Source organism: Podarcis melisellensis (assembly GCF_964234715.1).
Source record: "Podarcis melisellensis genome assembly, chromosome: 5".
Taxonomy (NCBI): domain Eukaryota; kingdom Metazoa; phylum Chordata; class Lepidosauria; order Squamata; family Lacertidae; genus Podarcis; species Podarcis melisellensis.
Genome location: NC_138537.1, coordinates 15,831,026 through 15,855,441, shown reverse-complemented (window position 1 = coordinate 15,855,441; position 24,416 = coordinate 15,831,026). Strand labels below are relative to the sequence as shown.

Below are 24,416 nucleotides of genomic sequence, written 5' to 3'. Positions count from 1 at the left end.
GATATGCCAGAAGGGGAAGGGACTAGGTGGACAGAAGAAGGACCGACCCTTAATGGGGACAACCTCGTTAGCTGCATCCCACGCAGCATCCTCCTTTGAAAGATTAGCGTGGATTTTTGTACTTTGCCTCATCATGACTCCTTAATCCGGCATATAGTCTAAGGGAATAATGCCATTAGAGGATTAATGCCACAAGTTGATTTGAAAAAAAGGATTTGCAAACACCAAAATCCTATATTGCATGCACTTAATCATGAAGTATTATTTTGAGGATTTCCTTTTCAGTTTAGTAGTGAGTCTAGTCCAGCCTAGGTGGTACTTCCCAAGAAGACACTCAATTCTGCCATCTCAACATAAAAGTTTACAGTTCAAAGGCAAAGAGCCCTCTCTAGTATCAGACATACCCTCCAACATTTCTCTGAGGAAAATAGGGACGTCCTATTCTATAATAATAATTTTACTATTTATACCCTGCCGATTTGTCTGGGTTGCCCCAGCCACTCGGGTGGCTTCCAACATATTAAAAAAAATCATTAAATTTTAATCATTAAAAAACCCTTTCTTATATAGGGCTGCCTTCATATGGCTTGGGAGTCGAATAACTCCATACCCTCCAAAATGTCTCTGATGAAAATAGGCTTGTCTTAAGGAAAAGTAGGACATTCTGGGATCAAATCAGAAACTAGGATGGCTTCTGTAAATCTGGGACTATCCCTGGAAAATAGGGAATCTTGAAGGGTTTAATCTGATGCACACATATAGTTCCTGCGCAAAGGTACCTCAATGTAGAGACAGCAGCTCCAGTCATGTATTGATTTGTGCCTATGGGTCTCGCCACCCATGAAAAGAACAAGGAAGATTTCGTTGATGAGAGAGCTCTGTGTATACTCTGCCTATGCATTGAAGTTCAGCCCCACCAAAGGAAACCAGATTGGGGCTCATGGATAAGAGTATCAATATTCCCCATGGGAAGGGCTGTTGCTCAGTTGTAGAGCACATGTTTCGCACGTGAAAGGGCTCTAAGGTTTAGTCACTGGCATCTAGCAGTAGGGCTAGGAAAGGCCCCTGCTTGAGACTCTTGAGCAGGGTGGTCCAACTTTTCATACCAAGTGGGCTGCAAGAGTACTTCAACATGGAACCCATGGGCCACACACTGCCTTGTCGCATTGGACAGCGGGAGCAAGGCCAACATTTGATGCCCCCCCCAATCTTTCCAAAGCTGGCTAAGCGAGGCACAGGGCTATGGGAAGGAGGTGCGAGGATCTGGCAGGGTCCTAGAGCTCTCCTACCTCCTTCACAAAGCTGGGCTTTGGGAAGGAGGCAGGAGGACTTTAGGACCCTATCAGAGCCCTCATGCCGCCTTCCCAAAGCCAGCAGTACAAGGGCTGAAGGCCACAAAAAGAGGCCCTGAGGGCAGCTTGCAGCCCTTGGACCATGCATTGGACCACCCTGCCCTGAAGAGTCACTGCAGGTCAATATAGACCAGTTGGAGAGACTATTAATCTGATTTAATATGAGCAGTGTGTGTGAGAGTGTGGGCTTGAAATGTGAAAAAAGTGCTTAAACTTAAACCCTGTGATGTTTTCCTCTCTTACTTGGAAGTAAATCCCATTACATCTGCAAGATGTACAGCTGCAACTACAGGGCGATGATCTCCAGGGAGCAGACTTGGAAGGATGAAAGCTTCACCAATAGAGAATGAAAACATGGACAGACAGCAGTCAGAATGGAAACACATCAAACTATGATGATGTTTACCAGGAATTGCAAAATCGAATTGAAAAAGAGCAAGAAAACATCCGCACTGCATTTTAAGCCTGTAATGTGTACTTAGCTTTAGTTTAGTCATGCTAAGGAACCTATATGTATTTCCTAGTGTTTCTTTACCAACACTGAAGTGCTGATAGGCACATGAAATCCCCATGCCCACAACTGCTCCTTCATTCACCTTAAGGAATAAAAAGGCTGAGGAAATGAAGGCATTATGCACACGGTACTTTGTCTGACCTTGCATGCCGTCAAATCTGTTCTGGAGAATGTGAGCATGGGGATGGTGTCCCACTGTACATACACTGCTTCCAAGCGATACATCTAAAACAGACCTGATAAATAAATAAATTGGTGGCTAGAAAATATTTTCCACAGAATACATTACTCCCAATTTTACCCGTGGACAGCCATCTGTCCAGATTTTAATTTGCTCTGAACTAATTTTAAGATGTATTTTAATTAATTGATTGCCTGTTTTTATGTTCTTATGTTCTTTGTATACTGTGTTAGTTTTATGATGTTTTATGATGGTTTGCACATAACACTAAGCCAAGCTATGGCTCAGTGTGAGTGTGTGGGTTCTCAAAGGGAAGCTCAAGGCCACTGTACTCTTCATCAGTCCTGTTTCTGCTCCATTAACTGGAGCTAAGCTATGGTTTGGATTGGTGTGCCATCTGAACCCTGGCTCATGGTTTGCCTCATGCCAAACAAACCACAAGCTGTAACCAAGGTTTCTTCTTGGTTTACAAGCTCATGATTTGTCCGGAAGGGACAAACTACGAGTTTGGATGATATACTAAGCCAAACTACAACATATTTTGTGAGGTAGTGGGAGAACCAGAGAAGGAACACAGTGCCCACAATCTCCTCTCCAGGAACCTGCGCTCTCATATGTGTTTGTGCTATGTCATGATTTGAACTGAGTCATTATTTCACTAATCCTTACGACGACCATGTAAAGTAGGTCAATATTATTACCTCCATTGGGGGTATTTTTGAGGCTCATATCCTGAGTTTACAGTCAAGGCAAGCTTTGAAAGAGCTTATTTCCAGCTTCATTGCTCAGCCTGTTAGTTCCTACACTACATTAGCCCTTAATATATCAAAAGTAATCCCCTTGCACTGAAGCATTTGCATGAATAAGTAATCTGATGAGTTCAATCAAGGCCTGCAAGCTACATTAATTGCCAGAGGCTAATTAAAATCATGACTAAGGATCACTGATGCTTCCATCTGGAATACAGATGTTTGGCTTGATTAAGGAGAACTCCACTGCCATGGCTGTTTAATAGGTCACATTTTAAATATTACTTATGATGAATATTAATGCCAGCATCACTTTATTTCCAGTTCATGAATCATTAACTAAATAGAGCAATATTAAATATAATTAATATATGGATTTACAGATCACAGTAAAAATACACAGAGATAATACAGTACTAGAGAATTACTAGAACTTTGTAGTGTTAACACTGAATTGTTTTAAAATATTGGATGCCCCTGACTTAAGCTCTTAAGGACCAGACTGCATGTGACATGAATCACAAGGTTTGACTTGAGTGCATGATCCCTTCCCTCCCAAAATAGATAGTCCAGCAAGGCCTATCCAGATCTGAATCCTTTGATTGGGTTTAGGGGGCTTTAGCCCTTAGCCACTAGCTGTGGCCCTGGTCTCCCTCCCCTCCAATGCACATTGTGGATGAGGGAGAGTCCTGAGGCTTGAAGGGCCATATTTTGCTCTCAGGCCTGAGGTTCCCCACCCCTGACATAAAAGGAGTCCAGCTGGAGTGGGCCCACAGATCTACCTAGTTTAGCATCCTTTTCTCAAGAGCTGCCTGCCAGATGCAGCTGTAAGCACATGAGCCAAGCATGAAGTTGACATTCCTCTTTTGCTCCCTTAGCAGGAAGTGCCCTGGGCAGTATTGTAGAGCAGAGATTCTGATCCTTCTTTTTCACCAATGAACCAGAAGGATAAAGATTATGTTGAACTTTTTGAGAAAGGTTTTAAGACACTGTGACACTGTGGGTTAAACCACAAAGCCTAGGACTTGCTGATCAGAAGGTCGGTGGTTCGAATCCCCGCGACAGGATGAGCTCCCGTTGCTCAGTCCCTTCTCCTGCCAACTAGCAGTTTGAAAGCATGTCAAAGTGCAAGTAGATAAATAGGTACTGCTCTGGCGGGAAGGTAAACGGCGTTTCCGTGCACTGCTCTGGTTCGTAAAGCCCTAAACGGCCTCGGTCCAGTATACCTGAAGGAGCGTCTCCACCCCCATCATTCTGCCCGGATGCTGAGGTCCAGCGCCGAGGGCCTTCTGGCGGTTCCCTCATTGCGAGAAGCAAAGCTACAGGGAACCAGGCAGAGGGCCTTCTCGGTAGTGGCGCCCGCCCTGTGGAACACCCTTCCAGCAGATGTCAAAGCGATAAACAACTACCTGACATTCAGAAGACATCTTAAGGCAGCCCTGTTCAGGGAAGTTTTTAACGTGTGATATTTTACTGTATTTCTGGTTTTTATGGAAGCCGCCCAGAGTGGCTGGGGAGGCCCAGCCAGATGGGCGGAGTATAAATAATAAATTATTATTATTATTATTATTCGTCAGAAGCGGCTAAGTCATGCTGGCCACATGACCCGGAAGCTGTACGCCGGCTCCCTCGGCCAATAAAGCAAGATGAGCACTGCAACCCCAGAGTCAGCCACAACTGGACCTAATGGTCAGGGGTCCCTTTACCTTTACCTTTAAGCAGGTTTAGTGATTTGAACTAAGTTTTAGTGATTGTGCTGAGCAGATGTCAGGTGCTGTCCCTTTCCATAGTTTCAAGTAAAATGTGAATGTGTTCTCTAAGTGTCCCTAGAAACTAAGAAAATGCCCTGGCACTTTTGAAAGAGAAACGTTAAGGAAGCAAATGCAAATATATGGAAAGCGGGTCTGGCACATCAGTAAAGTGCAATGACCAGATCTTTGGACAGAGGCTGGTGTCTCAGTACAGATAGTCAGGAAGAGGATGTTTGAATAAAGTCACCTTTAAAAAAAAAATAGCCACAGGAAAGATCCAAGAATGATAAAAACTGGATCTTAAGCTCTTTTGCAGCAACTCTGTTGCACATGACAACCAGACTGCCACAATTAAGGCAGACAAGAATTAACCTAGGGAGTGTAAAAAAGAAACAGAAAAGCACGCAAGTCCTGCTGGGCTGTTAAGAAGCAATTAATTCAGGTCTCCAGAAAAGCTCATCTGCCTGACATTCCCACCCACATGTATGTTTGAACTTAAGAGCACTGTGGTCACTGATGCCAAGCAGCTTCACAAAGCTTACCCATTGTATCAGATCCAAGCACCATCTAGAATTAAATAAGGTGACTGGAATCAGTAATGGGGGTGGAAGCAGGGCAGTAAACTGAAACTCAGTTCCAAGAAGATGAGGATTTTGTTGATAGCTTTTTGTTCAGGAAGGTGGTGTCCAAGATGTCTTAGATGGGACTGCACTTTCCCTAAAGGGTCAGGTAATAGGGCTGGGCGTACTCCTGGATCCAGCTTTGACACTGGAAGCCTAGGTAAGCTTGGTAGCCTCTGCAACAAAACCGTTTGCATCCTCTCCTGGGTGGAGATAGCCTGTCCACAGTCATACATGCACCTGTATAATCTAGGATTGACGGCTGTAATTTGTTGTACAGTACATGGGGCTGCCTTTGAAGACGATTCAGAAACTCTGGTTAGTTCAAAAAGTGGCCACTAGGCCAGGGGTGGCTAATCTGTGGCCCTCCTGCTGGATTAAAATTCCCACCCCCACCCCTGACTTTTGATCCTGCTGGCTGAGCTAGTTGGAAGTTGGAGCCCAAGAACGCCTGGAAGGCCAGATGCTTCATACCCCTGAGCCAGGCTGTTGACTGGGACCAGTTGGAAGTATATCTCCCCAGTATTGAAAGAACTTCTCTGGGTTCCATTCTGCCTGCCAGTATATAGTGGTGGGTTTGCAAAACTACTGGCTTCATTTCATTATTTATTATTTAGTCCCTGCTCCCCCAATTGCAGCAAATATTATGTGTGTGGAACCTGTTTTAATTCTTCCGGGTCATGCGGCCAGCATGACTAAGCCGTTTCTGGCAAACCAGAGCAGCGCATGGAGATGCTGTTTACCTTCCCGCCGGAGCGGTATCTATTTATTTACTTGCACTTTTCATGCTTTTGAGCTGCTAGGTTAGCAGGAGCAGGGACTGAGCAACGGGAGCTCACCCCGTTGCAGGGATTCAAACCGCCGACTTTCTGATCGGCAAGTCCTAGGCTCTGTGGTTTAACCCACAGCACCACCCACTTCCCTCGCAACTAAGTTAGGTCCATTGATTTCAATGGGTCTATGTTGGGCAAAATTTCATTGAATGCCACCTTGTGGTTCAGTTGGATGCATTCCAAGATGGCATGTATGCATGGAGCACACTTAGGACCGCATTATTATACCAGCAGCTACGTTCTCCTGAATGAATCTACAGGGCCCAAATTTGCATAGCAGCCTTTTAGGCCAGGGAACCAATATCAGGTCAAGGGCCACATTCTCACGTGGGCAACCTTTTGGCATTGGCGGGAGAGGCCAGAGGAAAAAGAAGGCTGAGCAATGGTTGTTACTCTTACAGATTCATACAGTAATTTACATTTTACACCCAAACACCTGTCCATCCTCTAACTGACCAAGCAATAGACATGATGACATTTCAGCACCACTTCCAGCCAGGTAACAACTCCTGAAGAGGGCATGGTGCAGAGCCAGTGAGGGGCATTGCCAGGCAGAGAGGTCTGGAGGGCTGAATTTGGCTTTCAGGCCTGACATTTCCCTGCCCTGCTTTAGGGAGTCAGGAGGGGCACATGATGTCAAAAATTGAGGGCAGGCCTAGCATCATCTGGCATAACAGGTGACCCAGTAGATTAATCTTCTTATTACAGAATGTTTGATTACAAATCCAAGGTACAGTCAGTGAAGCAGTATGCATCATTCCCATGCAAATCTGGTGCATGCATAAGAAGTTTGAGCAGGTACATTAATAGTAGGAAGTGGCATATAACAAGGTATGCAGGTCTTTTCTGGGGAAGGTCAAAGCCAGACTTCAGTTAGTGAATACTGTACTGAGAAAAGGGAGATCAGGGCAGAGTTAGCCTTGCGTGGGCTGGGCCAAGTTGTCTTCAACTGACTGCAGTCTCCAGTTATATGTCCCTGGCAAGGGAATGCTTCTCTGAAACCAGGCAAGGGGGTGTTGTCAGTATTAATCACCCTAGTTCTAATTGTAATGTGTCAGGCTACCTGGAACAGGTAATTTGACCTGTCCCTACATCTCACTAAGAAATGGATAACTTGTGAAGAGGCCCTTAGGATCTCAGTTCAGCCTGAGAGGTGTTAACTAACTGACAGGGAGAATTAAAGAGTAAACTGTGAGCTTGAGCAGTATAACCATCTGATCCTTCTGTTAGCCTCACAGTGTGCTTAACAGCACTTTAATCTTTCCAGCCCAACAGGATAAGTAATTATGGGGCAACAGACCTGTCATGTGGCAGAAGTAAACAGCTTCTTAAAAAATCAATTGTGGACTGATAACAGTCAGAACAATTCTGATCATTTTTCTGCTGCCAAGTGCATAATTTCAGGAACGATTCAGATTTTCAGAGGACGCACCAATTGCCTTAAAGACTAACACCAGCTTAACAGGTTAAATGTTAAAATAGGTTTATCAGCTCAGTGGAATGTGCTACTTGTAAGTAATTATGTGTTGTTTTTTTACAGCCCTCCTGAGAGATGGTCTGGGAGAAGGGCCTGTGATGTCAGAGTGGGGAGGGCTTAAACGCAGGGATGAAGGCTAATCAAGATAAATTGAGTTTGTATTTAAAGCAAAGTCATCGTTAGTTAAGAGTTTTTTGATGGGCTAATCCCAATGTGTCTTAAAAGCCAACCAAGCGACACAACCAGCCTGAAGAAAAGATCCACAGCGAAGTCACAAGCTCTTGGATATTCATACAATCTTGCCCAGTTTCAAAACTGAGGTCTTGGCAATTCCTGTAAGTATATACAATGGTTAATGATCGTAACTTATATGGAACATCAGGGTAATAAAAATGCCAGTTGTTTTAATGTTGCCTGTTGAGAAAGTGGTTGCTTTACATATGGAACCTGGCGACAGAAGTAATGTTCAGATAATCATCTTTGTGAATAATTGACATTAATTTAAAATTGTTATTTGTTTTTATTGTGTTTGAGTTATTTTTAATCTTATAAATGGGATTGGCCAAATGTAGAAAGGCAGGGCACAGATGTTTTAAACAAATAAAGTAACAGCTTGTTGAATTTATATTTCTAATTTTTAGCAATGCTGTAATTATCTCTACATGGTGATGCTATTAGTGGGGTACAAGACAAGCAACCTTTCCACAAGCCAGTTAATTTTGAATCCTTGGACTGGATCATGACAAATTTACATCCCATTGATTGTGATGTGTCTACTGTAAGCATTATTCAAGTCTGGATTCAACCCAATTAATTTAAACCAATGTAACTTTACTAACCACAGAAGCCATTTAAAACCAAGAACTCCAGCTTATGGCTTGAGGATCAATTTGTATGAATTGTATTTTCCCCTGCTTTTTATTGTAAACCACCCTGAGTACTTTGTTATAGGATTGTATGTGAATACACATCATAATAATTCAAGTATTTTTCTGAGAGAAGGCATGAATGAGGTTGGGATAGGTGCAGAAGTAAGTTCTGGAGCTTTTGTTAAAGGCAGCATATTCTCTGTTGATCCCCATGATCTTGCAGGGAATTTGCTGAAGAAGCTACTTAAAATCTCTTTCCCATCAATCTAAACACAAGAAAAAGTACTCTGAACCTCTCTTACCTAATCTACTATAGCATGCTATGATTCTTGGCTTCACTCACTCGCTTTCTGTCTTTGGACAGACACCATACACTTAAAGAACTTCCAACACACATTTAAAACACATGACTTCCCTTAAAGAATCCTGGGAGCTGAGGCTTGGTAAGTATATGCGAATTGTAGTTCTGGGAGGAGAAAACTACACTTTCAAGAATTCTTTGAGGAGGAGCCATGTGCTTTAAATGTATGGTGTGGTCCTGCCCTTTATCTACTACTTCCTGTCTTTGATCAGCATTAGCTCCCTTTTGTTCTGGGAATACACCAGATTCATTATCTTGTTCACAGCAAGGTTCCTTTCCGAAAACATAATAATAATAATAATAATAATAATAATAATAATAATAATGCCTCCGCTGTACTTACATTATACCAGGGCTGATGGGAGTTGTAGTCCAAAATAACTGGAGGGCATCAGGCTGGCTGAACTAGAGCCACAAAGATTGAATGTACAACTATATAAATACAAAGTATGAGTTAGCATTTAAATATGCTCTCTTGCGCTAAAGATTCTAAAAAGGTTTCAGAGATGGACCTTGGCTGTACATATAAAACTGAAAGTTAATTGAAGGGAAAAGAGTAGGCATTTTCAACAGTAGAACATATGTCACCAGATAAAGAGCTTAGACTTTTGTTTATTTTAAAAATCTGTTTCTTCAACCCTCTGCGCAGAATGGACACACACACACACACACACACACACACACACACACACTCTTTTGGGCTCTCATAACATGATTAACTGTATGGAAGTGCTTTTAGTCCATAAAGATTCTGCCCTTCCACCCTTTGCCTAATAAACCGAGACAGAATTAGCACTAGGTGAGTGGTTCTGCCTGCTGCCAAGAAGGGTTTGCTGAGGGTAAAACTCTAAAAGCAGAGATTAACTTGCCTTCATCCCTATAATGTGCTGTACAGTCCGGATTTACGGAATAGGATCAGCAGAGAGTCCTATACAAATGCAGTCTTGGACAGCTGGTGCATATTCTTTTACACAAACCCAGCTTCAAGGTTCTTAGCTATTTCACAGTCCTTATCTATAGGGGCCATAGCTCAGGGAAGATCCCCTCATCTGCAAGCGTAAGGTTCCATTTTCAGTACCTACCATCTGTACCAGAAAGGACCTCCAAAAACTGGAGGTCTATGAGAGACCCATGCCTGAGACCTTAGGTAGTTGCTGCCTGTTGGGCTAGATGGCCCAGTGGACTGGCACAATATAGTCCGGCATCCTGTTTCCCACAGTTGCCAACCTGAGGCCTATGGCAAGAACAAAGCTTGGAGAGGAAAAACCATAAGTTCTGGTTCACATGTAACACTAAGCCACCCTCTCATTTGTTTCTTCACAGCTTTGGAAAAAGGAGCAGTCTAATACCTGCAATTTGACCAGTGTGCAATGCCAGCCTGCTTGTTTGTTCAAGTTCCTCTTACCATGACAAGCACACTGGGTCTGAAAATAACTTTTCATATATAGATGGTACCTCCAGTATTCTTAGCTGATTTCATTCTGGCAGGGCCTGGGAGGTAGTCCTTCAGATAAGCAGGACCTGTACAGTTTTATATTCCTCTCATGTATCATTGATATTTACAACATATCTGTTCTATTATAAATCATGCTTTCTCTTTTATTTTTCCCTCAGCTCGTACCAGTTTCACCAATAACTAGTGGAAAAGCCATCTGCATCCCTCCATAACATGACTCCTCGAGATCACATGAGAAAAATGTCAGTCCTTGGGGAACAGGGAACCTTGGAAGACAAGCATTTATACCGGTTAGCAAGTGGTATGGCAGCAGGCGGTAAGATGGAATACTGACCAACATTTCAGCCCAAAATATATCAAAGGCCACCCATTTCTCTAGTGATCCTCTTGTGTGTTAAGATCAGCAGAAGGGCACCTTATTAGAAGTTCTACCACCCCTAGAAGTGAGGGGAGGCAGTGGCCTGGGAAGGGGCAGCTCCTAGGTTGTGAAATTCCCTCCCCACAGATGTGCCCTCATTATGTAGCTTCTGTTGCATACCCTCCAACTTCCTACTGGTCAACACTGGGACGCTTGTGGGAGCCAGCTGATTCGCATTAGAAGACAAAAAAATTAGCACCATTTGGTCCAGCACTCTGGCATGAGGCAGGTGATTTGTACGAGAGCATGAGACCAAAAAATGGAACATTCCAGGATCCAATCAGAAGTGATGATGGCTTCTGTAATTCTGGGATGTCCCACTCAAATTGGAACGGTTGAGGGGTATGCTATCATATGTTGAAGACAAACATCTTTACCCTGGCTTTTAACACACGAGATATATGTTTTCAGGACCCATCCTAATTTTGTGACTTGTTTCAGTTTTTAATATTTAAGCTCAAACTATTGTCCTGGGACCTAATGGTGAAGAGTGGGTAAAAAATAGAATAGAGATAGATGATATAGATAGATAGATGAGATAGATGATAGACAGATAATCAAATCGAATCGAAGAGAGCTAATGAGAGAACTTTGGCAGGTTGATATTGAGAGCAATGGCTACCATACTACTCCACCTAATTAAAAGTTTCTCCACATTTCATTATAAATTCACTTTGTTTTTAAGTTATATGTGTATTTTATGGGTTTGTGTGCAGTATCACACTGATATCTGTTGTACAAGAACAATATCTAAGTGGAAAAGTGGGAAAAATTGCAAATTCTTTTACTGATTGCAATTAATTCCATAAAATACCATTTATATGGCAGCAAAATATTTTGTCATCCTATTTTTCTTCAACTTTTATTAATGTTAGATACATTTATCAACTGAATTTAGCAATGGAATTCTTAGAACCTTGAAATAAGGGGGTTAAGATACTATTTCAGATAATTTTCTGTTTGGACTCTGATTTCTGGCATCTATGATATATATTTACTCAAAGATACACGGTCTGATTTGTGTTAGAATTGCGACAGAGACAAGAGATTATAATGAGAAACCAGATGATGGCAGTAAATCCACAACTAATGGGAGCAGGTCAGCAGAGAATCCAAGCCATTCCTGCACAGTTTGAGCCTCGGTTCATGGAAAGGTATTTCTCTTTCAACTGTTAAAAGAGGCTTTGTCTATAAACTATTAATTATGAAGGAAAAAACACATCCTCTGCCTGCAGCTATCATAATGCTTAAAGAATACTTATACTAGTTATGGATTATGAGAACTGTCATCCAAAACATCTGGAGAACACCTGGATGGAAAAAGCTAACCTGAAGACTAAACTAAGGTCCCATCTGCACCATATATTTACAGTGGTATCATACTACTTTAAAAAGCATTGGCATATCCAAGGAATCATGGGAACTGTAGTTTGTTACTAAGAGTTGTCAGGAAACCCCCTCCCCACAATTTATCTTATAAAGCTACAATTCTCAAAATTGTTTAACAATGAATCCCTCTTCCCAGAAAGTGCTGGGATTGGAAGCTCTGTGAAGGGAGCAGGGGTATTCTAACAACTCAATGCTAGTGGTGGTTTATGTGTTATTGTTACTGAACTTGCCCTTTATGGGTGGTGGGTAAGAAATGTGAGTCTGGCATACTTAACATAAATTAGCCGTTAAATATGCATTGGTTTTCTACAGAGTATAAGCACTGGATGGTAAAAGAACGGTCTTGTTTGATATCCACAAGTTATTGTATTAGTTGCATAATGTCTAAGCATAAAATAGTATATATTTGATTGGCAGTTCTAAAAATGCTTTAAGCTTTCCTGGTCCTTTCTCCACAGACTCCCCACCCCCCTTTGTAAGCTGTGGCACTGTCTCTTTCTACTCTTATCATGCTCTGTCCATCGGCAGGCAATCTGCTCATCAGTAGGGGCAGTGGCTCTGTCAAGTGTTTATTATAGCTGTATTCCAGGGCTCTGGATTAACCATAGGCTGTCTGGTCTATTTTGCCAATTAGTGTGCCATTTATATGGCAGCAAAATATTTTGCCATCCTGTTTTTCTTCAACTTTTATTAATGTTAGATAAATTTATCAACTGAATAGCTTTCCTCTGCAGTAACTGCTGCAAAGATGTCCCTGCCTTAACAAGATACTTCTCTACCATCCTAGAGATTTGTTACCTTCAACTGAGATGTTGGCACCCGCCGATCCCAGGCAGATTCACGTAGCTTCCCACCTTGGCCCTTCGGTTCCACAGCATGCCACCATGCCAAACCTTTTATCCAACCGCGTTTACCAAGGGGCAGGTAAGAGACAGTGATGGCTGGAGCATTCGCACCCATCAATAACGGTTGTCATAGTGCTTGGCTGGGGAACTTGTGGCCTTCCAGATGCTGAATTACCGTACCTCTGGTCACTGGCCATGCCGGCTGCGAATCCAAGGAATATGGCAAGGTGACACAAGCCCTGAAACAGTTCCTTCCTGCCCATGTCTTCCTCTACATTGGGGGATCAAGACTGAAAAAACAAACTTGTAAGGAAAAGCAGCTACTGCTACATGTAAAAATGAAAATGAAGGCAGCTTACATCTTGCTTCAACTCTATGATTCTGTGATTCAGAGCTACTGTTTAATACATATGCACATCTCATCAATTAGTTAATTAGCTTGAGTACCCCACATGGTACTTCCCATGCACAAGTGGGAGGTGCCAGTGGGCCCAGCAAACCACCATAATTTGCAGAAGTACAATTTTTAAAGAGAAAAAACCCACTAGCCCTCCAGTCAGTTGTTGCTTGTCCAGCCATCTGCAGGTAGTATGCCCAATGATTGAGCATGCTCAGTGGATATGGACTACTGACTGACAGTTGCAGAGGGGGGTTCAGAAACCGAGGTGGGAGGGGGAATGGAATGGAATAGAGGAGGCTGGCTGGAACACTAAACAGGACCACACCATAGTGCAACATTTTGCTGCAGATTCCATTTGTAAATAACATTAGCAGATACGATGAAATATTAAGAACACACTGTCCAACAACCAGAAACAACACCCTGAAAGGTAGGAACCATGAGGGGTTGGACCATGTGAAAAGGCTAGACTGCCATCTATGGGTAGAGATATTAAATACACCATAATCCTTATTACAGGCTGTGGGGAAAGGATGTGCCATGTTAACAAGCAATCAGAATCTGGGTCATTGAGACAGTCCATTCACATGCTTGGAATTCAACTGTCAAACAGATTCCAGAACACATATGCATCTTTCACTTTTCTTCAATGCAATACAAAATATACATTCACTCTTCCTCTTAGCAAACATTTCTATGCCATGTAACATTTTTCAAATAGCTATCTCTCGCAAGATTTGGATTGAAAACTGGCAATGCATGCAGACCTCAACTGTGGAATCTGGTGGCCAGTGTGCTCCACTAAATTATTTTATGCACTGCAAAATTCACAATATTCAGTGGGAGTAAGGGTGGGAAAAACCACTTAACTTTTGTGTTTAAATGCTACAATCCAAACAAGCACTTAACTTGGAAGCAAGTTCTATAATCAATGGGACTTCTTTACAAGTAAAATGTACTTCACATTGTGGTGCCTGTTAATAATGTCAATCTGGTGAGGAACTTAAGAACATCAGAAGAGCCCTGCTGGGTGAGGCTAGTGGCACACCAAGTCCAGCATCCTGTTCTCACAGTGGCCAACCAGATGCCTGTAGGAAGCCTGCAAGCCAGACATGAGTACGACAGCATTCTGCCCACCTGTGATTCCCAGCAACTGGTATTTAGTGGCCAGGGAAAATGCTCCTCACCAATGACTGGGTCAGGACTTTGAGAGGAAGACAGCAGAGCTTTTTTAAGTTTTAAGATTTCCCCATTGCAAAGCCCAGGAATGAAGCCCTCATTTAGGGCACTGCATGAGATGAGGCTGTAAATAGCAATGCTAGGGAAACTGTGGTGTGACACAGCCCTTGGCAGCAAAGTGCCAGGAAGTTTGCTAGATAGTGAACGAGTCTGCAACTGAAATTCACTTGCCCTACTTCTTTTGCAGAAACCCTTGAGAGTTTTTTTTAAAAAATGCACATCACTGCATGATTACATGTTGTAGCTATTCTTCTCTCCAATAGCTGCCCCTTCGTTTGTTTTGTGTGCATTAATCTGCATTTACATGGCATAACTATTCAACTAATAATATTTAACCCTCTACCTTTTTTTTTTTTTTTTTAGGATATAGTTTCCTCCAACCAGAATCCATGGAAGCTGTAACCAGACGGCAGGAATTGGTTCAGAAACAAAATATTGCCAGGTAGAGTAATTTCAATAGAACTTGGAATAATAACGGGGAAAGGCAGGCCTCTTAGTTTTTCTGCTAGTTTTCTTCACTGTCCTACTAGAGTGAATTAAGATAGTGGGCACCTATAACATTTTGACACTTACTCATACTTCACACTTGGGGCTTCCTGGCAGGTTTTCCACAGTCAGCTGGTTGGCCGCTGTGAGAACAGGATGCTGGACTAAATGGGCCATTGGCCTGATCCAGAAGGCTTTCTTATGTTCTCCTTGTAACCTGTTTGTTCAGTATTTATCCTGGTTTGCTTGCACAAAGTTTACATGGTGTTTAAACTATGTCTTGTCTTTACTGAACATTTCTTCTGATTTGTTCATGGGGCAGTTATTCATCTTGATTTGCTTGTTGGGTGCTTACATGCCTTCTTGTTACTCATTTGTTCATCCCACACATTTCTGAGTATTTTCCCAACACTTTCCTGGGCTTTTTTTTAAAAAAAGTGAATTTGTTATTCTTACAGTGACAGCACACTTTAACTGCACAACCCTAAAGTTCCAGTATGGACTTGTATCCCTCCTACAAAAGTAGTGGCAGTCTATCCTCAGTATGAAGTCAGCTAAGCAGTATTATTGGGTTTGTGGGCTGGAATTGGTTAAGAGTTTCAACATGACTGCTCTTCAGGCATTCAGTATGAATCCATGAAGGTGCTCTCAGGCACAACTGGGCGATCCTGCCCCCTAGACGCTGAAGCATATATCAGCCATGCCCCCTGGCTGACATGGTTTGCATTAATCTGAAGGGGGCTCTATGCACACTTAGCTTCCTCCGTGGGGAAATGAAGCATGCTCAGTTGGGAAGGGGGCATATAAGTTGGGTCAATGTTCAAGCATGAGAGCTACTCTTTGTTTTCCTGCCTTGGTGAAGTGATCATGTGATTGCCTAACCATATGCTGAGCTCACATGAAAAGCTGCATTATATAAAGTGGCTCTCCCAAGGCCTCAGGCAGAGAAGGCTAAATAGTTCATCTCCTTTTATGCATTCCTCATTGCTTATACCTTGTTCATTGCACAGGATGGAGATGGAAATGAATGCCATTTTCCAACAAAAAGAAATAGAGAAAGCTCACCGCAAGGGATTGTTGGGGCTGGAAGGCCCCTTTCTTTATCACGGCATGCCGGCTAGCCCAGTTGCTTTCAGAGGGAGGCACAGGGTACCCGAAGGCCATCTTCCTAACGATTTGTATGTTCATCGTACTACTCTTGATGAACTTCACGGCAACACCATGGTGATGGCCACCAGCCCATACCCACCCGTCAGCACTCTGCAAAGAGAGCGAGGCCGTCGGCCTGGCAGAAGAGCAGGGAATCACAAAGCCACCGAGTGTAACACCAATGGCACCAAGAGCCAAGCAGAGGACAAGAGCATAGACCCTTCCTCCGCAACCGCTGAAGAAGAGAAAGACGACAAAAAAGAAACAGAAGCGGAGTTGCTGAGCAAGCATGAACAGAACAAGGTCCAAGCAGAGCCTTCTGCTGCAGCCACCAAAAATGACAAGGAATACGAGCATGGCTTGAGAAAACACTCTGGCAGCCATGAAATGCCCAGCGAAGCAAATGGGTGCAGCAACGGAAATGAGAAAGATCCCAACAGTTCTTGCACAGCCTTTGATGAGAAGTACACTTATCCATCAGCGTTCACATTCTCAGCTCTGCCATATGGCTTCTCTGTACCCAGCAACCCACTGCTACCATCAGGTAAGTTAAATTTACCTGCATTTCACACTTTGGAGACCTTCTTTAAAAAGTGAAAGCACTGTGTTTAGCACTGAGCTGTACATGGGCACCTGCTTTTTCAAAACCTCACCTGAAAGCCATGGACATAGCCAGGATTTAAGTTGGGGGGAGGCGGATCACCCACCTATCATCCTCCTCTGTCTTGCAGATTCGGAATGAAATGTCTCAACAACAGTTGTTTTAAATTTTCTTTTGACCCCAAGTGCTCACAAATACCTGTCAAAATCTTTCTACAATTTCTACTTTTATTTAAGTATTTTGATCTACTTGATGGTGGGGCAGCTGCCCCCCCCCCCGGCTATGCCCAATGTGAAAGCCTTAGGAAAGGATTTTTTTGGACAGTGGTGACAGTAGAAGTATGGGTAAGGAAGGATGGGGAACATTTTTCCACCCATAGTCTGCATTCCCTTCTGAACAACCTTAATGGGGGGGGTGCTAGTGGTAGATGGGAGCAGAGACAAAAGGTAGGCAGAGCAATAAATGTAAATTTTACCTTTTACAGTAGGTTAGTTTCCACCCACTCACACATCCCTCTCTGTCTCCCCATCCAGGCAAGCAGCGGGTATTATCCTAATTTAAGGACATATTCCAGCCAGGCATAAACTCTCAAGGAGAATGACCTGGGGAGAAGCAAGTGGTGGCGGCAGCGGCGGCTGGGGAAACAGGTGGCCCAAGGTTCAGACAGAGAGACCTGGAGGGCAGCTTTTGGCCTCCAGGCCAGAGGCTCATAATCTCTGGAGTGTGGGATGTAGAAGGGAATGGCATCATGACTGGAGACGTAGGAGGAAGACAGGTAGCAACATGCAGTGCAATTCTGCCACTTCAAGAACTAAGCTTTTTACAATAACTACAGGAAGCTTTCTTTTTAAAAAAGTAATCTATTTTTTTTCAGGAAATCTAAATTCTGTGTTACATATAGGTTGTATGTGAAATCCATATGCATGGAATCATAGGTGATAAGGAACAATGGTGATACAGAGTATTGTCATGGATAAACTAAAAGCTGCATCGAAACTGTGTGCAGTGACCCATTTTATTCAAAGCATGACCAGAAAAGGGGAGGCAGAATCCTGGAACCCTGAGGGGGTCAAAAACAGAAGTCAGGAGAAGAACTAAGTCCCCCTCCTCGTCGTCATGCTCTGCTGCAAATCATCTTGTTCCAAGATTTATCTGAAGAGGAGAAATGGCTGTTGTGGTTACTTTACACACAGCTTCAGTGTTATATCTAATTTAACCCCTAGCATACAACATAAATTCAAAACCTGCACGTTAAGATTTGATTTGCTTGCCACTCACTGAACGCAAAAACTCTTTTTTGCTTCCATTCCCATAGCCACTTCCAGCCTGATTCTGAATGGAGAAGACATTTCTGCCATTGAAGATATCCGCAAATGGACTGTTGAAGAAGTATACAGTTTTATCGTCAGCCTTCCAGGATGTTCAGACTATGCACAGGTTATTGCAACAGCTGAGGTTTTCTTAATGAGAATGATGGTTCTTGGAGGCTTGACTTCTTTTATTTAGCCAACAAACTTCACTAACAACAAAAAGAACTCTGGTGTAAGAACTGTAAGGAAAAGGAAGTAAAGCGTAGGAAAATCCCGTTGCATTCACTTCTCATAAGACTCAATGGGAGTTACAAAAAAGCTTTCGGCCTCTCCCTTCCTAAACTATTCCCCGTAAAGGAATAATATAGGTTCAATTCAGGTAGTCATAAAGATTAAATATTTGTTTAATCTTCTACAAAGGGATCTATCAATGGTTTTAAAATATGAAATTGTTGGCTAAGGTTCAGCCAAAAACAAAGATGTTTAAGTCTCATTGGTTTCAGTGGGAGTGTGAGAAACAGGCTTAAGTTGCCCTCTGAAATTTATGGGTCTTAATTTAATCCAGGTTTTGCGGAGTTGTGCCCCTACATTTTTGTATATTTTGATTAAAACATAATTTTTTAAAAAAAAAAAGTACTTAGAAGTACTTGCCATGGAATAAATGTTCCAATAGTGAGAAGAAGAGCTAAAGCTAAAGCGAAGAAGAGCTAAAGCATTATTTACATTGGCACAGCAAATGATCAAAGAGTACCTGATCGTTAGTAAAGCTAAGCAGGTCCAGACCTGGTCAAAACCTTGGATGGGAGAGTAATAGGAACTCCATGCAAGAAGAGCATTGAATGGCTGGGGTAGCCAGTCTGGTACCCACCAAATGTTGTTGGACTCCAGCTCTCATCAGCATAGTCAATGGTCAGAGACCATGGGAGTTGCAGTACAACAATATCTGGAAGGCATTACATTGGCTCTCTCTGGGGTAACTAGGGAAGCATTGGCTAAATTCCTCTCTGAGGGATACCTCTAATGGACACCAACCAAGAGGCACAGAGACTGAAATGCCTGTGGCAAGAAAATGTATTGGTAGACTACTAATAAGATGCTTGCATTGCAGGGGATTGGACCCTTGTGGTCCTTTCCAACTCTACAATTCTAGTAGAAGTTGTGAGCTGTGGCATAGCCTAGCCACCTCCATTCGCTCACTTCTGAAAGTGACACTCCAGGAAAACTAATTGTTGAGATTTGGACAGGTTACAATTTAAATCCAAAACATAAACTAATCAGTAAAATTAAGTTATTTTTTGGCTGTCGGTCTAAGATCTCCCACATCTAAAAGTGGAACTTTACCTATCAAAATCCAGTCAAAATGTGTGGGATGTGAAACACAGGAACAGTCAATTACAACATTCCTAGAGTGTACATGTTTAGACATGTTTGTCCAGCCAGCAGGTAAACTTCCTGTTTCCCTCTGAGCTGGGACAGACTTCCTCCGGTGTGACTAGAGGTGGGTGTGGCCTCACCTGTGAAGGTAATGACAAAAGCACAGGGCAGGGGCAGCCATCTCTCTCTTCTCTTCCTTCGAAGAAGCAATATCTACTAAGCTAAAGATGCCCTCTTGGCTCCCAGCCAAGAGAGGACAAAGGAACTATCTTCTTATAAGATAGATACCAAATGTATATTACTTTATTAAGCCTAAGTCTGCCATTCTGGGATCTGATGTGAACAGAATGTGAGTAAACCCTTTTTATACTTTTGTAAAGGACTGTGTCGTGTCTTGTGTTTTAAGAGGGAATAAAGGGGAAATTACCAGAGTGATTATTATAGAGGTTCTAGCGAACCTGAGCAAACGCTACCGTTGCAAACTTAAGATAAAGGGGAATGTTTTACTCTGCTGATATTTTGGGAACTTGTTAACACAAGTTGGATAAGGATATAATCAGTCAATATATCCTCTCCTGCATCCTCTCCTGCACATTCCCACAAAATGAAATGTTCCGGCACTATTTCTACTCAGACTTCGGTGAATCTCTGAGTGTAGAGTTGCACAGGTATAGGGACAGCATTTGGAATACTTTTCTACAATACCAAAACTCTGGTTTTGGCACACTGATGAAATCATTAAAAGGGTGCTGTTGATTTATCCTGGTGACTGTGACGTATCATTAAACAAATATATTTTCCTCTAGTTAGAGCATGTTTTTGCTACTTTTGATTTGGTAATTGCCACAATGTGGAAAAATTGAAAAGTGTTTTCACCAACCACATTTTCCTTTTTGTTAAAGATATTTAAAGATCATGCCATTGATGGAGAAACCTTACCGCTACTCACAGAAGAACATCTTTTGGAAACAATGGGATTAAAACTTGGACCTGCATTAAAGATTCGGTCTCAGGTACAGCCAGTAGACATAGTGAAAATCAAAATATGGAATGAAAGATGTGTCCTAGAAAATGTGTGTATGTCTAGCATTTTCACTCTCTTGTTGTGGCTTGTGTTGAGCTCTCTGCCTAACCCCAAATGATAGGCAGGAAATTATTTCTGTAACATTTTTAATTCACAACATACTCTGCTGTTTAAAAATGTAACTGGACATAAGACTAGACAGATCTGCTTAAAAAGGCTGGGATATTACTGAGAATACGGAGGGTATCTTAGCGATATCCACATCTGGCTCAAACACTGAGATGCATGCATCTCCACAATAGGTTTTCAGGATATAATTAAAGAACAGCTTCTATGCTCTTGGTTCATTGTTTCCACACCCAACTGGAAGTGCAAAAGTGGAACAAGAGACCCGGAGAGTCACAAGCACAACATGAAGTTCAGAATCCAGTAGCATTCCAAGACTCACAAAATAAGGCTGAAACTGTCCTGAATTTTAATAGCAATCATAGCTAGAAATATTTAACCTAGAGACTGAAACATCACTGAGTGTGCACTGCAAAGCCAATGTTGGAATAGTTAAAATTAGTCCAGTCCAGTAAAATTGACCAAAAATCCCATTTACAACATGGTTAACAATAAAACCTATGTTTAACAGATTATTACAACTGGGAAAGGTACAGGATGTACAGGATTTAGAGCGAAAATCTAATATGTCTCCCATCTATACAACACAATGTGCATGTTGTACAGTATATGCCAATGTCATCAACACTGGCTGTGTGCATGTGTGTTAAGACTGCACTCTAACTTTTATGCAGCACACACATTTGGTAACCCGCATATGATTAAACTGACTTCCAAAACCAAAAAAAGAGACGTGTAAATGTTTTTAAAAGAAGCAGCTTCCCCCTTTCCTTCCTTCCCCAGACTAGGAAAATATTGTTTACTTTAGCCTTTATTTCTCTGGCTGTTCTTTTAAAGAAAAAAGGTTAATAAAAATCCACTTCCCTTTTATCTATACAAACAATTAAGATTTAGTGCAAGTCCATCCTACATACCTATCTTCTGTCAGTTTGAATTAACCTTATTGGTCTTGAAGTACTGTTGTTTTTCATTTTAATCATTGTGCAGCTCTTATTGTCTCCTCAGCTTCTCTCTCCCTTCCTCTCTTTAACCTTATCTGATCAAATCCATGACTTGCACTATTGATGGCTCAGAGCATGATAAATGGCAGTACTTGTAGAGAAGGAAAACACTGAACTATTAAGCAGGGGTGAAGGAAGGGGGTGCGGTGGGGACAGTCCGACCCGGGTGTCACCACTGAGGGGGGTGACAAAATGGCGGGTGGCACTCACCGTGGGGCCTGCAGAGCGCCCGAGCCACGCGTCTCTCCTGGGAGTGACGTGGTGGCCTGGGTGCCCGCAGGCTCCACACTGCCCCAAACAGTTTTCCCTCCACCTCTCCTTCAGCTGTAGGGCGGCTGAGTGGGAGGAGGCAGGCAGACTCCTCGGAGGCCCCACAGAGTGTTCTGCTTGCTCCGCTGCTGCTATTGTGCCACTTTTCCTTTTTCAATATAAATTGTGCCAAAGCACTTCAGCCATGCCTAGATTTGGAGGAGAGGGAGAGTCAATGGAAGACATCCCTGATTAATTTAGTAGTCCAATTTGCTGCCATGAAATGGCTGGATCACCCAGACCTAGAAGGCCCAAATGTCATGTCCTTATCAGTCCTGTGGACAATTTGCTATAGAATGTATGTGTAAAGCTAAGCTGGGCATCAAATGTAATCATTATTTTTAAAAGTAATTACTGTAATTGCTTATCTCTCTAAAGGTGTCCCGGCGTCTGGGCAATGTATTCTACATGATGAATCTTCCTTTGTCCATGCCCACTCCATCTGCTGCGGGCAAGACTTCTGAACCTCCTCCAGATATGCCATTGCCTCTTCAGTGCAACAGTCCTCACGATGCTCTGACCAGTCCTTGCTCCCAGGACCCTGAAACTTCAAAAACAGTTGAACAGATTGTTGCGGAAAGCAGGGAAAATACATCTGATGTAGTTGGAGCTCAGACTGATTTCCAGATGATCAACTACCAGAAAACTTGAAGCAAGTGACACAGTAGAACAGGCATTATAATGAAGCCAGTGGATTTGTAAAAAAAGTTTAAACTTTGGAAATGTGAAGTAACCTGTGTTCACTACAGTTTATTAAATTTATTTTTTTAAAGAACTGAAATCTGTGCAATTTATTTAGTAAATACGAATGCATCAAGGGAGTTTTCCTAAATTCCCAATAGGAACTTTGTATGGGAAGCTTTGTATACTGCTGGCCTCCTACTCCACTGCTGCCCTTAGTATTCCTGGGGTGTGTGTGCTAAGGGCAAGTGGGAGGAGATCAGAAGAGGTATAGATTCTCCCAGGATGATAGTCCATCAAGTGGGTTACAACTGTAAAGACAGGAGGCTCTGCAGATATTATACTTGCTCTCTTCTTGGTCCTCTAGCTATTTTGTTGGACTGCTGACAGGGAAAACAAAACATTATAAAAACAGGACGGGTCAGGGAAAGCCTGGGCAAATAAAAGTCTTCATGAGGCATCTGAAGCAATGAATAGATTATTTGCTCCAGAAGGATGTGGAATCCTTTGGGAGATTGCTTGGAAGAATATATAGAGATGAATGGACAAAAAATCCCTCCCTCCTTCTCATTAGCAAGTCCTTACACAAGCCTGCATCCTTTTTTGCAAACAAAAGGGACCTTCTAAGGATACAAACAAGGATACCTTCTGTCTGGTGAACCCACAATTTTTATGCTGGATATTTGACTCACGTTCAGAGTTGCTGTGTGTCAACAATTGGTTCAGCCTCCTCCTGTCACTGGCCATTCAAAGGTTCTATGAATCTATGCAAAATAATTAGGATAAAAATAAAAACAATAGAATGATTATGTATTTTACAAGCATTTTCCACAAGCTTTAGAAGGATAAGGGCATTGGGAAAATGTACAGAAACCCATGAGGAGAAAGCAAGCTAAACTGCAGTACAGACATGTTTTGTTTTCCTAAAAAGAAATATATTCCCATTATTATTATTATTATTATTATTATTATTATTACTATTATTTTAAGTTGCCTAAGAATAACTGCTGGAAGTGGGTTGTCAAAAGATGTTACAACATATGAAGACTTTGTTCTTTTAAACAACCCAGTCTACCACCACCTTGTATTTACATCACTGCATCTGCCAGCAACATCACTGTGGTTTTAAACACAAATTGGTAAGAGCATTTGCCCACTAAAAATGGGTAAATATGTTATTAAATTACTGTAACTGACAATTCTAATATTTTATTTAGTTTGTGGATATACTGTATGCTGTTATTTCAAGTGGTACATCCTTTTTAGTCTTTGTCTCTGTAAATAAGGATTATTCATTAGGCTGTTCACCACAAGGCTGTTCAGGAACAGGACACACTTATTCAGTTGTGAATTCAGCCTCTGCTAGTCCCCTACCAGTCTATCATGACCATGCTATTTCTTTGCTTCTGGCTGAGCTACTTACAGTTGGTGGCTTATGTTTTCTGTACTTGCTGGACTTGAGGGTCTCAAAGAATGTTGCTTTGTGGCCTGCTATAATCATTTCCCCCTCTGAACTGATATAAACAAAACGATTTTATTACAAGGATTTTAAACAGAACATGGGCTCTCTCTTTCAAAGGAAATTGGCACTACAAAAGTTACCTGATTATTGTGCTGCTCATAGAAGAGTGACCTCATGGAAGAGTGAGCAAAACAGTACCTTTTCCTTTGCTTTTGAAGTAACATTTTTTTATCTGGAAAAGCTTCATGAAAGGTTTTTGGTTCATTATTTCCAAATAATGATGAAATCATGAGGAAAGAGAGGCTGAATACAGATCTACTTACAGCAGGTATAAGAACCTTGTGGCTCTCAAAATGTTTTTGGACTATAACGTTCATCACCATTTCTCATACTGGCTGGAACCAATGGGAGTTAGAATCTAAAAACATCTGAAGGGCCA

General features: G+C 42.2%; 2 protein-coding genes and 1 long non-coding RNA gene across 14 annotated transcripts in view; 2 read left to right on the top strand and 1 right to left on the bottom strand.

Moving 5' to 3' along the window:
- LRRC31 (leucine rich repeat containing 31) overlaps window positions 1–24,416 on the bottom strand; it is a 111,683-nt gene that overhangs the window by 17,235 nt on the left and 70,032 nt on the right. Inside the window, exons 4-9 of one of the 12 annotated variants that reach the window (XR_014168256.1) lie at window positions 23,208–23,279; window positions 22,190–22,381; window positions 12,769–13,105; window positions 10,329–10,429; window positions 9,051–9,139; window positions 5,995–6,995 (exon numbers count right to left, since the gene is read on the bottom strand). Coding sequence is in view for 5 of the 12 variants with exons in the window: in XM_081911042.1 (XP_081767168.1) it covers window positions 64–89 (26 nt within the window). In the remaining 7 variants the exon portion in view is untranslated. Of the gene's footprint in view, window positions 1–47; window positions 159–5,994; window positions 6,996–9,050; window positions 9,140–10,328; window positions 10,430–12,768; window positions 13,106–17,530; window positions 18,240–22,189; window positions 22,382–23,207; window positions 23,280–24,416 lie in introns of those variants that run through there. The other 11 variants (XM_081911042.1, XM_081911041.1, XM_081911043.1 and 8 more) reach the window with 11 other exon arrangements.
- On the top strand, window positions 10,377–22,926 carry SAMD7 (sterile alpha motif domain containing 7; the record flags this gene model as incomplete). The annotated part of the gene is made up of 8 exons (XM_081911455.1): window positions 10,377–10,479; window positions 11,609–11,735; window positions 12,758–12,894; window positions 14,818–14,896; window positions 15,951–16,633; window positions 18,006–18,127; window positions 20,277–20,387; window positions 22,213–22,926. 8 exons carry the CDS (start codon window positions 10,377–10,379, stop codon window positions 22,483–22,485), a joined length of 1,635 nt encoding a protein of 544 aa, XP_081767581.1. The 3' UTR covers window positions 22,486–22,926.
- Window positions 16,697–17,484, top strand: LOC309369968. The gene is made up of 2 exons (XR_014168289.1): window positions 16,697–17,347; window positions 17,396–17,484. It is a non-coding gene; the product is annotated as an uncharacterized lncRNA (long non-coding RNA).